This window comes from Microtus pennsylvanicus, chromosome 20 (genome assembly GCF_037038515.1).
Source record: "Microtus pennsylvanicus isolate mMicPen1 chromosome 20, mMicPen1.hap1, whole genome shotgun sequence".
NCBI classification, from domain to species: domain Eukaryota; kingdom Metazoa; phylum Chordata; class Mammalia; order Rodentia; family Cricetidae; genus Microtus; species Microtus pennsylvanicus.
In genome coordinates this window covers 39,201,358-39,217,616 of record NC_134598.1, presented here as the reverse complement: position 1 = coordinate 39,217,616, position 16,259 = coordinate 39,201,358, and the positions used below count along the sequence as shown (strand labels likewise).

At 40.4% G+C, this 16,259-nt stretch overlaps 1 protein-coding gene across 1 annotated transcript in view; it reads left to right on the top strand.

Moving 5' to 3' along the window:
- LOC142838794 (serine/threonine-protein kinase DCLK2-like) overlaps window positions 1–14,984 on the top strand; it is a 38,380-nt gene extending 23,396 nt beyond the window's left edge. The window contains exons 2-3 of the mRNA XM_075954421.1: window positions 4,093–4,379; window positions 14,260–14,984. Of these exons, the coding sequence (XP_075810536.1) occupies window positions 4,093–4,229 (137 nt within the window). The 3' untranslated portion in view covers window positions 4,230–4,379; window positions 14,260–14,984. The remainder of the gene's footprint in view (window positions 1–4,092; window positions 4,380–14,259) is intronic.
- The last annotated feature ends 1,275 nt before the right edge of the window (window positions 14,985–16,259 follow it).

Genomic DNA, 16,259 nt, shown 5'->3' with positions numbered 1-16,259 from the left:
CAGAGCCAGTGACTGACTGCTTTCCTTTTCTGGTCTTCAGGTTGAACCCTAATACCTGTCTCTGAGTTTTTATTAATCTTGCTCCCACTCCTCTATCTATATGTGGAAACCTCAGTATATAGACATACCTTTCTTCATATCTGCGTCCACCGTAGCTTCTCTGCACTTTTCCTGGTGGAAAGCATCATAAACCCAACAGTTGGATGTATCTTCAGGAGAGAAAACTGTGCTTAGCTTTCAGATGTGTGGAAAATGTGGTCATAGGGGGCTGGAGAGATGGCTCAGTGGTTAGAGCACTGCCTGCTCTTCCAAAGGTCCTGAGTTCGAGTCCCGGCAACCGCATGGTGGCTCACAACCATCTGTAATGAGGTCTGGTGCCCTCTTCTGGCCTGCAGGCATACACACAGACATAACATTGTATACATAATAAATAAATAAATATAAAAAAAGAAAATGTGGTCATAGAGGTCACCCACCTTATTTTGTGTCCACCGCAGATGGAAGTGACAGGGAAGCTCCTTGGGCCTGACACAGAGGTACAGTGCACATAGTACCCCAGCTGGAGCAGGAGATTTTGTGTTACCTTGATGATTCCCATAATTTTTACTTTAGCCAGTGCACAGTTTGGGTTAGAAAACCCAATTAAATCATTTTACACAGTAAACTAATAAAACAGTCTTACTTTTTCCCACTCTGTATTTTTCTTGCAGCTATGTGGGGTACTCATCTTCTGATGGAAATGAGCACTTTAGTATACAATGCACTCAGAAGCTCACCCACGTTAGGTTTCACTAAGAGCACATATAACTGAATGTGGTTTTCCTCGGTTGCATTCTTTTTGGGAAAATTTTCCTTAGATTTTGAAATTAGGAAAGCATTGAAATTCCTAAGATTTACCAGTATTAAGCATTAAGTGCCTTTCCATGTTTTCTTCTGCATTCCCTTGTTTAAGTGTGATGAATGCATGTCTATCAATATGTCCGTCATTTTCTCCAGAAGTGAAGAGCCTGTGTTTCAGGCTTAATCAGGTTTTGTTTTTCTCATAAGGTTGTCTGCTTGCTCCTTCTACCATAAGAAGTAAAACCATGGGCTCCAGATTTCATGTCACAGATTTTGACTTGAATGTCAGGATTATTTATAAATTAGTTAGTGACCTAAATAATTAAATTTTAGCAAATGTGAGAACGATATTGACTTACACAAGTAGTCTAATACTGCTGGTGTATGAATTTCCTACTTTGTAAATCATATGTAGCTCTCCCACAGCCAGCATCACTCTCAATAGTGGAAAACTTCAAAGCTTTTAATTTAAAAGGAGGAGGAGATACTCACGCTCATCCCATAAGCAACTGAGGGCCCCAGGAAGAACAGATTTTTAGAAAGGCAAAGGTGTTGGAAGAAGTGTCTAGGTCAGAATTTCTCGACTAGTGGGTTGTGATTCCTTTGGAAGTTGGACAACTCTTTTTCAGGGGTTGTCTAAGTGTCTACGACCACTGGAAAACACAAATAATTTACTTATGACTCAACACTAGCAAAATCAGTTATGAAGTAGCAATGAAAATAATTTTATGGTTGGGAGTCAACACAGCATGAGGAACTATATTAAAGGGCCACAGCATTAGGAAAGTTGGGAACCACTCATCTATGTCCTAGATGATAACTAGGGTTTGTTTTCAAAGCAACTAGAGAAAGTAAAAACCTTACATTTGCTTTGATAACCTGTCTACCAGTGACTGTTTCAGCTGGACCAGGGTGAGGCTTGGATGTGCTGAAGGAACAAGATCACCTAATTTATAATATATATATATATATAATATTTATAATATATATTATATAATTATATATATAATTATATATATAAATATATAATATTTATAATATATATAATATTTAAAATATATATATTATATAAATATATATAAATATATATATAATTATATATATAAATATTTATAATATATATATATATATATATATATATATATAACTTCTTTACTAACTAGAGAATGATGAGAAACCAATAGTTTGTAAGCTCAGTGTGCAGGAAACTGTATGTGCACATGCACACCATGGAAGTGTGAAGCTCTATTCTGTGGACACCTTGACTCAGAACTTTCCAAATTATAGAACTGTTCTACATGTTTCTAGTAGGAACATTATGATGGGAAAGGGGAGACAGGGAAGGAAGGAGTTAACCACCTCTAACTGCACAATCACACGAAGGGCTTGCTCTTCTGCTTGTTTCTGTTCTTCCAAGCCCATGCAGAGAAGGAAATTAAAACAGGAGTTGAAAAGCGTGTGTCCTGGGTGGTTTGTCAGCTGCGCAAGGTCTGGTTGATCAAAGGAGATGGACATAGAAAATCTGCGCATTTTCTTTTTATCTGTTTTTTTTATCTTTAAGAAGACTTTACCACTGACTTAATATATCCCTGTCTTAAGAAACAACTATCTTCTCTTGCTAAGGTTATTTTTATATAGTCTTCTATTACACATTTTGAGTCAGAACATTCATCAAGTTTTCATCAAAAATAAAAATGGCAAGAATTTTTTTGATATGACTTGTACTTTTTCTGTAAAATTCAATGGTAGCACCATCATATTTTTCTCACTAATACATGTGCATTGCATGGCTTTATTAATTTTATAACTTTTTGTGCAGGAGCCTTTGGGCATCTCTGAGGTTCTCTACTAATCAGGTCCTGGAGAACATTTTGATAATAGTCAATATTGACATTATTAGCTTATCCTCAGGCTTTCTTTTTCATTATTTTGGTTAAAACATTTATGACTCATCTGATATAATTACTATATCAAGAATGAATCTATTTGTACTAAGTATATAAAATAATGTGTTCTTTGTGATTATATCTCAGAGAAAACCTTAGCATGTAACCTTCCGTGTCAAAAAGTCAGTACCAAAATAATTGAGTAAGTTATATATTTCTTGGAAAAGTACCATCTTTTCAGTAGGAATTATAGAAATTTTGGAATGTAAAAAATTTATATATTGATAAACGATAGGCAAGCAGTATAGCCTCTGTGCCCTTCTTAATTAAACAAAAGCCTGATTAAGCTTTGTGAGAAATGACTGTATCATTTTAGCTTAATATCTGCTCCCATTTAAGAAGATATAGAAAAAGTTTTCCACTTGAAGTTTTAGTTTTATTTTAAATTTATATTCCTCTAGAGAAAACAGTGCCAGCAGTATGCTGCGTTGAGGAGCCAAGCCTTTCACTTCACAGGGCTTCAGTAGTTGAACGGATGATACTACAACTGAAGATGATAAGTCCACCGTGTAAGGATGTAGTGATTGCTGTTTGAATGAAATTAGAAGGATTTTAATTTTTATGAATATATTCGTTTCAATTATTTCAACCAGAATGAACTATCTATGTTTATTTCTGAGACAGGGTCTCACTGTGGAGCCTAGATGAGCCTTAAACTCCTTGCATAGCCTAAAGTATCCTTAAACTTGGTGCCAATCTTTCTACCTTAACCTCTGCTCCTAGGACTGCAAGCTTGAGCTACCTAATACCCAGTACAATCCCTCTCTCTTTGTAGTAACAGTTCAGGCTGAGTTCAAGCTGGCCTTGAACTCAGATCTTTCCACTTTAGCCTTCAAAGTAGCTACGATTACAGGATTCTACCATATCACCATGGCTGGCTAGGATGAGCTTTTATGAAGAATAAATTAGTTTGCATTTGGAATCATGAAGTACTTTGTAATTTAGTTACTTGATTTATTTAATTCTGCAGCTAACGATCCTGAGAATCAAAGTGTGGAGCAATGACTTATCAAAGGTGAGACATTTGGGTAAAATAAAACCCAGGTCTCACTCTTCATTTCTGGGCCTAGTGCTTTTCACATTATATGTGTAATTTTCTGAAAACCAACCTAGGTGCTTTGGAAGAAAGGGAGGTGGGGGGATGTTAAAGGAAAGGGGTATTAGACTGCACCCCCTTTCTGTGACCACAAGTTTAGGAGTTACAGGTTTCCAGAAGCCATTGTTTAGACATAACGCATCCAGGCTTACTATGGCCAATGCTCAGAGATCTGATATTGTGCTAATAAAATTGTTATTTGCTTTTTAGGAGAGAGTTACTTCTGCACCTCCAATGAACCATTTTGTAATGTTGATCACACCAAAAATGTTAATCCAAACTGGTCTGTGAACATCCAGGGAGGTACAACCCGAGCTTTGGTCATAGCCTCTGCGAAAGCGAAGTGAAAGAAAGCAAGGGCTTCATCAAACCCCCAAGTTAGTGACTGTGATTCAAAGTGGAGGGAAGCCTAGGAAGGCCATGCGGATCCTTCTCAATAAACCATTAAACTTGATTCAGGCGTGGTCAAGAGGCTGTGTACCCTGAATGGAAAGCAGGTAGGTGGCTTCCCACAGCTCGCCATCTTGCCTTCTTTGAGTTTACATGTTAATTATCTTTGCTGGTGTTTGCTGATGTCCTATACGGTCTGGAACTTGCTGTATAGAACAGGCCAAGCTTGAGCTTGGACTCCGCTGCCTTCCCAAATGCTAGGATTAGAGGCATGCAGCATGTCCAGCTATTTATGTGCAGGATTAGAGGCATGCAGCATGTCCAGCTATTTATGTGCAGGATTAGAGGCTTGCAGCATGTCCAGCTCCTTGTGTTCAGGATTAGGGGCTTGCAGCATGTCCAGCTCCTTGTGTGCAGGATTAGAGGCTTGCAGCATGTCCAGCTATTTATGTGCAGGATTAGAGGCTTGCAGCATGTCCAGCTATTTATGTGCAGGATTAGGGGCTTGCAGCATGTCCAGCTCCTTGTGTTCAGGATTAGAGGCATGCAGCATGTCCAGCTCCTTGTGTGCAGGATTAGAGGCTTGCAGCATGTCCAGCTCCTTGTGTGCAGGATTAGAGGCTTGCAGCATGTCCGGCTCCTTGTGTGCAGGATTAGAGGCTTGCAGCATGTCCGGCTCCTTGTGTGCAGGATTAGAGGTGTAGAGCATGTCCAGCTCCTTGTGTGCAGGATTAGAGGCTTGCAGCATGTCCAGCTATTTATGTGCAGGATTAGGGGCTTGCAGCATGTCCAGCTATTTATGTGCAGGATTAGGGGCTTGCAGCATGTCCAGCTCCTTGTGTGCAGGATTAGGGGCTTGCAGCATGTCCAGCTATTTATGTGCAGGATTAGGGGCATGCAGCATGTCCAGCTATTTATGTGCAGGATTAGGGGCTTGCAGCATGTCCAGCTCCTTGTGTTCAGGATTAGAGGCTTGCAGCATGTCCGGCTCCTTGTGTTCAGGATTAGGGGCTTGCAGCATGTCCAGCTCCTTGTGTGCAGGATTAGAGGCTTGCAGCATGTCCAGCTCCTTGTGTTCAGGATTAGGGGCTTGTAGCATGTCCAGCTATTTTTGTGCAGGATTAGAGGCTTGCAGCATGTCCTGCTCCTTGTGTGCAGGATTAGAGGCATGCAGCATGTCCAGCTCCTTGTGTGCAGGATTAGGGGCTTGCAGCATGTCCAGCTACTTGTGTGCAGGATTAGGGGCTTGCAGCATGTCCAGCTACTTGTGTGCAGGATTAGGGGCTTGCAGCATGTCCAGCTCTTTATGTGCAGGATTAGGGGCTTGCAGCATGTCCAGCTACTTGTGTTCAGGATTAGAGGCTTGCAGCATGTCCAGCTATTTATGTGCAGGATTAGAGGCATGCAGCATGTCCAGCTATTTATGTGCAGGATTAGGGGCTTGCAGCATGTCCAGCTACTTGTGTTCAGGATTAGAGGCTTGCAGCATGTCCAGCTATTTATGTGCAGGATTAGGGGCTTGCAGCATGTCCAGCTCCTTGTGTGCAGCATTAGGGGCTTGCAGCATGTCCAGCTACTTGTGTGCAGGATTAGAGGTGTAGATCATGTCCAGCTCCTCCTGCTGCTGCAGTTATATCAACAACAGAATGTCGTGGTCTCCTGGAATTGGTCCTTGAAGATTTACACAAGGACTATATGTGTGAATTAGCCTTTAGCAAGAAAGATGTAAGGGCCTCCCATTTTTTCCAGCTATCTTAGAATTCTCGTACTCCTCATTTTTTAGAAGGAAAGATGTCAATTTCCAAGGAAAAGGATAAGTTGAGTGGTGTCGTGTGCTAAACAGGAAGTTATCCAGAAATAATTATCAATTAGTGTTTAGTGGTTTGTGCCATGGGACAATGGTCTGGACCCTGTCACTTGTATTTTAAATAAATGCTGTTTGACCAGTAACCAGGCAGGAAGTATAGGCAGGGCAACCAGGCAGGAAGTAGAGGTGAAACAACAAGAATTCTGAGAAGAGGGAAGTTTCAGTCTGCAGTCTTCCTCCAGACACAGAGGAAGCCAGACACAGCAAGCAAGATGTGATTGCCTTGTCAAGAAAGGTACCAAGCCACATGGCTAACACAGACAAGTCTTATGGGCTAATATAAGTTATAAGAGTTAATAAGAATCCTGAACTACTAGGCCAGTCCGTTTATAATTAATGTAGGTCTCTATGTGTTTACTTGGAACTAAGTAGATGTGTGACCTGGTAGGACACAAACCTCAGTCAACAGAATGATGTGCCAATGTGGGGCTGACTAAATCCACTTTAAAGCCTTAAAGAGCTTGGGAAGTTATTCTAGATAGAAAAGAATAGAGTTAAACACAGCTGATAGCAGCACTTTCTCAGGTAGGCTCTGCTTGCTAGAGGCAAGCTTCCTGGGGTTGGAGAGATGGCTCAGTGGTTAGAGCATTGCCTGCTCTTCCAAAGGTCCTGAGTTCGAGTCCTAGCAAACACAAGGTGGCTCACAGCCATCTGTAATGGGGTCTGGTGCCCTCTTGTGGCCTGCAGGCATACACACAGACAGAATATTGTATACATAATAAATAAATAAATATTTGACAAAAAAAAAAAGAGAGGCTTTCTGACTCAGCTTTAGCTGCAAACCTTAAATGGTATTGATGAAAAGCTGACTGCATGCTTTTTGGTGGTGGTAGAGACCTTTAAACACCATACATTTGTGGCAATAAATATGACTCCAGCCAGTACTTCTGCCATGAGGCAAGACTCTCAGAATAAAGCTAAGGAATGGGCTGGAACCAGCAGTCAAAGCCATGGCTTTAATCCTAGCCATATTGCTGTACACGTGTTAAGGGCTGACCACTTGGGATTGGATAACCTATCTGGATGCTCGTTCTTGGGAAAAACTGATTCGCCCTCTGTCAGCCACAGTGAGTTGTGCTTAGCTCTTCTCTCCATCGAGGGGTGGGGCTTTGTCAAATTAAAATTCTAATTACATTAAATTTAAATGAAATTTAAAGTTCTAATTGAATTAAGATCAAATCAAATTAAATTCTAATTACGTTAAATAAAAATTAAATCAAGGTTCTAATGACAATGAAATCAAATCAAAAATTCTAATTACGTTAAATTAATTTTTATTTAGTGGAATTAGAATTTTAATTTCATTTGATTTCTTTTGTAATGAGAATTTTAATTTAAGTTCTAATTACAATAAAATCAAATCAAAAATTCTAATTAAATTAAAATTAAAGTTCTAATTGCATTAAAATCAAATTAAAATTCTAATTACATTAAATAAAAATTACTAAAGTTCTAATTGCATCAAAATGAAATTAAAATTCTGATTACATTAAATTAAAATTAAAGTTTTATCTCCCTCATGCGCATTGGCATGTCGACTGGTGGCATCACTATGCAAGTCTTGTTTAGGTAACTGTATTGTTGAGATTTCACAGGTACAGTTTTTCTGTCATGTGTAGAAGATACTAGCAACAAGTGTCCTGGGTCATCTGGTTCTTCCCATCTTCCTCCTCTTCCATGTTTTTTCTGGGCCTTAGGAGTAGGAGTTACATTGTAGGAAAACCAGTTGGGGCTGAGCACCTGTGGTCACATATTCTCTCCATGTGGACCTGTTGTATATCTCTATAATGTTCTCTACTACAAAAGAAGGGTTTTCTTGTGGAGGGGTTGAGAGTTACGCTTATCTTTGGGTATAAGAGTAAGCATTTAGAGTATTGTTAGAAAGTATATTGATTTTGGCAATTGTTGGTTCTCCCCTAGGGTCTCGAACCTCTCTAGCCATAGATATTGGCTAAGTTTATAGTACTGGGTGTGCATTCCCTCCTATTGAGTAGACCTTAAGTTCTATTAGACAGATGTTGGTCATTCCCGTGATAAAGTGCCCTTGTGTTGTTATTGTACCGTGGGGGTATCTTGTCAGAAAGGTATCACTGAAGTTCCTAAGTTTTTTTTTTAAATATTTATTTATATATTTATTATGTATACAATATTCTAATTTTATATTTAATTATTTATGTATTATATACACAATATTCTAATTTTTATATTGATTTATTATGGATACAATATTCTGATTTTTATATTTACTTATGATGTATACGTTATTCTGATTTTTATATTTATTTATTATGTATACGATATTCTGTCCGCGTGCATGTCTGCAGGCCAGCAGATGGCACCAGACCTCATTACAGATGGTTCTGAGCCACATGTGGTTGGTAGGACTCGAACTCAGGACCTTTGGAAGAGCAGGCAATGCTCTAACCACTGAGCCATCTCTCCAGCCCCCAAGGTTCCTAAGTTTTATAGCTGGGTAGGAATGTTGATTTCTCTTTTCCTTTGGCAGCTTGCATAGCATCTTCAGGTACTACTCGAGCTAGGCCTCGGGAAGGAGGCTTGCAGGTCAGTTCCAACTCTATTTCCCCGAGGTCTATGTCTGAAATGTGTAGCATCTTTAACAAAGGCACTGAAACTATATCAATAGCTATGTCAAAATGGAAGAGAATTTTCCAATAATAAAAATATTGGGAAAGTTACAGTAAGTAAGGTTTTTTGGACTGTATAAACACTAAATTTCTGGATGTCAAGCAGCAGTTTTATGTTGAGGTATAGCAACTTAATATTAGGGGATCCTGGAAAAGTGACTAAAAGTTTGTACAGTTTGAAGCACAGACAAATGCAGTCACCTTTAAAATGTGTAAACTCGTGATGAAACATTTGAGTACTGAGACTGTGACTCAGTGTAGAGTATTTGTTTAGTATGGGTGAGACACGGGCTTTGTTCCTGATATCCCCCAACAGTCCTTCGGTCTTCCTTTTGGTGCTTAAATTGATTTTCTTTTACGCGACCCCAGTATGACCCTGGTCTGACCTGTGTGTGACCCCAGTCTGACCTCTGTGTGACCCCAGTCTGACCTCTGTATGACCCCAGTCTGACCTGTGTGACCCCAGTCTGACCCCAGTCTGACCCCAGTCTGACCCCAGTCTGACCTCTGTGTGACCCCAGTCTGACCTGTGTGACCCCAGTCTGACCTGTGTGACCCCAGTCTGACCTGTGTGTGACCCCAGTCTGACCCCCGTGTGACCCCAGTCTGACCCCCGTGTGACCCCAGTCTGACCTCTGTGACCCCAGTCTGACCTGTGTACCCCAGTCTGACCTGTGTGACCCCAGTCTGACCTGTGTGACCCCAGTCTGACCTGTGTGACCCCAGTCTGACCCGTGTGTGACCCCAGTCTGACCCCCGTGTGACCCCAGTCTGACCTGTGTGACCCCAGTCTGACCTGTGTGACCCCAGTCTGACCTCTGTGTGACCCCAGTCTGTCCATTATTGAGAGAGGAGTGCTTCAGTCTCCTACTCTTACTGTGGTTTCGGGCATAAATTTATTTCTAGTGATGTGGGTGCTTTTATATTACTGAAATTTATATTTGGTATTGATACTTCATCCTGATGATATATTCCTGCTGTGAGTATAAAGTATTTGCTGCTCTTAATATTCTTTCTTAATACTGTATCTTTTGTGTTTTTATTATTATGCGGTGAGGGTTTCTGTTTCAGTCTATTTGGTGTTCTGTATGCTTCTTTTACCTTAATAGGAATATCATTTTTTAGGTTGGGAAAGATTTATTCTCTAATTTTGTTGAATCCTTTTCCTCCATTACAGTTTTCAAGTCTTGAAATCTTTCCATTACCAGTTTGATTGCTTTTTCTTGGTTTCCTTTCCCAGGGATTCTTTGATAGATTTCTCATTTCTTCAGAGTTGTTGTTATTCTTCTCATCCTTTTGTTTGAAGTTGTTTTTTTACATTCTTTTTGATGGTCCCTATATTTTTCATAATTTTATGTTTAAAGTCTATTTCTTGTACTACCTCTGGATTAGGGTGTTCAAATTCTCCTGTTGTATATTCCCTGGCTTTTCATACTATCATGCTGTCTTTCAAATTGTTGGAGGTATTCTTACATAAATGCATGCACATTTGTACCAATCCTGTTAGGAGAGTCTTGCCTGCTTGGTATGGTCTTTGCTGCGGCTATCTCTGTGCTTGTGGTTTTTTCTTGGTCTGTCTTCTCTTAGTTTTCTCAGCTCTGGAGTCTCTTATATCTACTCCACCCTGGAGTAGACTGTGGTGATGGACATCAACACATTCCAGATGGATAGGAGTCCTTGGTGGCAAGCTAGGATGGGATAGAGTATTTTTGCATTCATGTTCAATATTGAGATTAGTTTTTTATTCTCTTCCTCGGTTGATTCTTTTTGTTTTTGCGACAATCTTACTGCATAGTCATAAAAAGAGTTTTGGCAATGTTCCTTCTGTTTATATTATGTGCAGCACTTAGAAGAGTAGGGAAGTTGTAATGGAATTCTTCATTAACACCATTTGTCCTGGGATATTTTGTTTGCTTTTTACGGGAGCTTCTTTTTCCTTTAAGAGTATATACATATTGAAATTGTTCACCTAGGCATTATTTAATTGATGTAAATGGTACCCACCCAGAAAAGTGTCCATTTCATTTATGTTTTACAATTCTGTGCAGTACTGGTTTTTTTGGTATGATCTAAGAATTCTGTGGATTTCCGTAGTGTCTGTATCCCTTTTCATTTCTGATTGTGTTACTTTGGATGTTTATTCTCATCTTTAATAGGTTGCATAGGGGTTTGTCTATCTTTATTATATAAAATAACCTACTTTTTGTCTCATTGATCTGGTGTATTTTTTATTTGTTTCTACTTAAATTATTTCAAGTTGTGGCCAGCGAGGTCTTGATCTGTATCATATTCATTAAATCCCTTATGAAAAGTGATTTGCTCATATTTTGTTTCTCCAATTCTTATTTTTAACTTGATATGTTTTAGTGATTATAAATTATATGTCCTTAGTATTTTATATTCTACCCAGTATTGCTTTTTGTCCCCTTTTTCCAGAAAGTAAATCTTGATGTTAGGTGTGGTGCCTCACACCTGTAATCCCAGGATCAAGATGGTTTCATATAAGATTGAGGCCAGGCCGTGCCATATAGTGAGGTTCAGTCCAGTATGGGATACAGGGTGAGATCATATGTCAGTAGTAAAACTTTTTAACAATAGAAATTCATTTGCCATTTTCTAGTGTTCTTTATTATACAATACACTATAGTTAATTCATGTGCATATGTGTTAAACATTCCTAAAATATCATAATTTTCTTTTAAACATTCACATATATTTTACATTTTGTGCACATGTTTTTATGCATGTGTGTCACAATATACACGTGGAGGTAGCGGGCAAATTTTAGGAGTCAGTTCTCCCTTTTCAGTGTACCAGGGAGGCAAACTCAGGCCATCTTGGTCCCTGCAAACATCTGTAGGCGCTGGGCCATCCTGCCAGGCCCTGTGTGTATTTTAAAGGAAAAAAAGTGGAAATAGGGAACTTGGTATTAAGATGACATTCAAGCCTTCTGATGGTCTTTATTTGCACAAAAGGATGTTGTTGTTTCTGGTATTCTTTTCCTTCAGCCTGAAGAATTTCTGATTGTTTATATTTGTGTATTTCTGCTTTTTCTCGGGACTCTTACTTTTCTTTCTTTCCTAAAATATCTATGTCACCTTCAGGCATGAAGAATGTTTTCAATGGATAAGAGACTGATTTAACTTTTTCTGTCATCACCCTTTAGAGGAAGTTGATATCTTGATGGGGAAGCTCAGCCAATCACTTTTATCTAGGGTGTGGCTGCTTGGGGCCAGGGAAGAAAACCTGGGAATCTGGGTCAGTTTGCTCTCTTTGGCTCTCTTTGCATGGTGTTCTCCAGACCTGTTTTGGACATGGGAAACTTTACCCCAGTCGTGTGAGTTTCCCCGTTTTCAATTATTAAGTTATATCTGTTGTTTTCAACTGGTTTGCTTAATTCTAGCATACTGGTCGAACAGAACACCACTTCCTTCTAGTCTCCAGGTCACTGATTAGAAAGTCACAGGTTTTTGAATAAAACATGTCATGCTTGATATGCGAACACCTCAAGTGTATGGAAGGGATTGCCATCTTTTCAGTATGTGGTCTTGGGATTGCCGGCTATCCATGTATACAAATGAGGCTTTCCTCCTCTCTCACTCGACACACATGAAAAATCAATTCCATGGTTCCTTTAAAGGAAGTCATGGTAGATAAATTCACTTCATACCTGCAGCAGTATTAGAGAAAGGAGGGCTTAACATGACATAACATGGCATAACATGACACAGCAGAATAATGTTGGTCAGCGACCTGTATTCCTAAGAGTGGATTTACACTTTCATTTCGTGGTTATCACCACGGTTTGGGTTTTAGTTTTTGATTCAGTGTTTCGTTATGTCGCCCAGACTAGTCTGGAATGTGCCTTCCTTTGCCTGTGTCTGCCAACAGAGTGGGCCACAGTAGCAGTTTCTGGCGTTGTTCTAAAACACTCCAACACAAAATCAGCTTAGATAAGAAAGGGTTTATTTGGCACAGGCTTCCAAGTCACAGTTCATCACTGGGGAAATCGGGGCAGGAACTCAAGGCAAGAACCTGGAGGAAGGAAGCCTGGAAGGAAGAGTGGACTCCAGCGTCCAAACACCGAGGAGGAGTCGCCGCCAGAGACCAACTCTCACACCATAGCTGAAGCAAAGGCGTGAGGATTTTATTAATTCTGTCATGACAGGGTCCCTCAGCATTCAGGAAGCCGAGAGACCTCGAATAGTGTGCACAGGCTACTTTTAAAGGAGAAGGCCGCAGAATCAAGGGGGGTTGTGAATGGCTCATTCAGAAGGGCTATTACCAATAATTGACTAGAGAGCTGTTGCCAGATCAGATGAGGTCAGAGGTCATTTTGACCCCGTTTCCCAGGGGACTGAATCAAAACGTACGTATATGGGTAATTGTTCAGGAACTGAGTACCTGCGTGTGTAGCTATAAGGTCCTTAGTTCCCAGGGGAGGAGGGGAAGCACTATGGCACGGAGGCTGAGAGGATTTAGAATAGTCAGAAATGGCTTCAGGATTGTCTTAAAGTCTTACATTAGCTAGTCCCTTCTCTGGCTTGCCCATAGGCTCGTGCTTCGCTGGTACTTTTATCTAACCTAGAGCCTCCTCCCTAGGAATGGTATTGCCTACAGCGGACCGGGACCTCTTTTGTGAATTAATAATCAGGGAAACCACACACACATGTGTCCAAAGACCAACCTCTTCATCTGATGTAGGCAGTTTCTCATTAGAGGCTTCCCTCTCAGTTGACACTGTGGTAGGTCGACATTAACACAAGGACAGCCACCATGTCTGTGAGGCTTCCATTTCTGGAGGGAGCTTTTATAAAATGAACAATATACAACATGAAGAACTTGATGTTCTCTGCAACCTTGATGGAGGTGATGTACTTCAGAAAAGAACTTCTCATGGTCTTCCCAAAGGTGACTCCATTGAGATAAAGACAGTAGGGAAGGATGCAACACACTAACGTTTCATTTTACCCTAGAAGTATAAATGATTCCTCAACACAAATATATGTCTTACAAAAAGCCATGGGAACCACTGCTGTATGAATTAGTGTCTTCGTGGGAGACACTAATGGACAATGGTAAAGAGTAATGGTAAAAGATAAGGATATCTGAATAAACCATGGATTTAGTAATTAGGAATGCCTTGATTGGCTCAACAATTGTGACACATCCACTCAAAATCGTAACAAAAGAATCAACCAGGTTCAGGGCATTTGGGAATATTCTGTCTTATTTTTGCAACTTTTTCGTAAAATAAATGTCTAAAATTAAAAAAAAATTCTTCAAAGCAAGTGGCCTTAATGGTGGTTTGGGGCTCTTAATGCAGGGTATGTGTCACGCTGAAGATTATGGATGGCCCATATATGAGATTTAAGGGTGTCTGGTTTATCCCCCACTTGGGAATATGCTGTATTAGTTTTAAATTGTAATCACTATGGTCAAAATCAAATTGAAAGGCTTTATTTAAGTTTCCAGTTTTAGTCCATCATGTAAGGAAATCAAGGAAGGAATCTCGAAGCAGAAATCAAAGCAGAGGTGTAGCAGAATCATAAAAACCCAGAGGCAGGTATTGGGGTCCAAGCTGAAGATCAGAAATACAAAGCAGCCAACCACCTCTACCAAGTCTTCAGACTCAAGGTGATGATCCTGTCTCCACAAATTATCAGACTCCACACTCCTGAGTTCCTGTCTCTCCCCCTTTATATTCCTCTCTCTGCTCTTCATATTGCTCCTGTCTCCCCTTCTCCAGTACTGGGATTAAACATGTGTGATTCCCAAACACTGATATCTGTTTCTGGATCAATCTTGTATAGCCCAGAATAGCCTTGAACTCAGAGACTTGCCTGCCTCTGCCTCCTGAGCACTGGGATTAAAGTTTTGCTCCCCCCACCACCACCACGGTCCTGTATAGCTGAGGAGTGTGGCTGCTTTGCCCGCTTATTTTCAGGCAAGCTTTATTCATTTTAACACAAATATACCAGTATACAGAGGCCATGGCAGGAATGCTGCTTACAGGCTTGCTTTCCACGACTTACTGAGCTTCCTTGTTACACACCCTACCACCACCGGCCTGCTGATGGTTCTTTATACAAGGGCATTTAACCTGGAGTGGGAGTTATTAGACTCTCACCTGAGATTCCAGCTCTCCTCGAAGTATTTCCTTGTCATCTGTGTGTGATTCTGACCCAGTTACTTGTGTTTCTGTAGCCTCTGGAGACACTGGAGTACTGAGAGTGTGAACGGTCGACTGACGGGCAGGCACTTCCATCTATCTGGCTACAGAGAAGGAATCTTTCCTTGCTGCAGTCAGACTTTCTGTGGTGTCGCTGCTTTGCTCCTGTAAGTAACTCCTCATCTGTTAGCTGTAAGTTTTAAACTCTTTGGCTCACCAACTTGGGTTTTGGTGGAATAATACCTTGGTCTTTTGGAGCCCTAGCTGATTTGGAAAACACTTAGAACTCAGGATCAAAGTCAATGTTTTCAGAATACACCCCCCTCCTTTTTTAAAAAAAATAAATCCATTTTTTAAAAACCACATTTCTAACTGATTATTTTGTATCCCAATTAAAACTTCATCCTAGGATTTGAGGGGAAAGCTCAATTAACAAGGTGCTTGATTTGCAATCCCCAGAATCTACATAAAACTCCAGTTGTGGAATCCCAGCACAAAACTGTGGATACGTAATGTTCCTGGGGTTTACTGCTCAGACAGCTTACCCTATTTTGTGAGCTTCAGGCCAATGAAAGACTCTGTCTCAGAAAAAAAGTGGACAAGACACGAGAAAACACACTCAAACCTGTATATAGGCATCAACCTCAAATGTGCAGAGACACGCGTGACTGTGCACAGACACACGTACACACACACATTTGATCATCTGGTGTGGAGGTTCTCCTTCCTGGACACATCAGGAAATCATACTAGGAGCTTACATACCACACACACCACTACAACCTCACAATACCCCCCCACCCACACACACACACACAAACACACAGAGCGAGGGAGAGAGAGTGAGTGAATTTTGGATCTTATGCTCAAATGCTAATTTGATTTGCCTGAAAGGAGGTTCAGGTATCAGTGCTAAGAAATCAGGTGATACTACCCTATCTAATTCAGGTATCAGTGCTAAGAAATCAGGTGATACTACCCTATTTAATTCCTGTCTCCTGACCCTACTTCCAGTTACCTCACTGGTTTTTCTTATGAAGCAGAGAGGATCTCTGTTTTTCTCTGGTCTTGACCTTAGCAGCACTCTTTCTTCCTTTCTTCTTTTTGTCTGTCTTTCCTTCATGCATTTCTTCATTTGATCCTTCTTCTTTTCGAAAGGGAAGAATTCCAATAGGATGCAGTAGTTGGTCAAGTACTCAAGAGTGTAAGCAGAGCAATCAAAGAGGCAAGTAATATAGCCAATTCGAGGAGCTGAAGACTATGGAATGAGAGTTTGTGCAGGGAGGGTGATCTGTGTATGAGA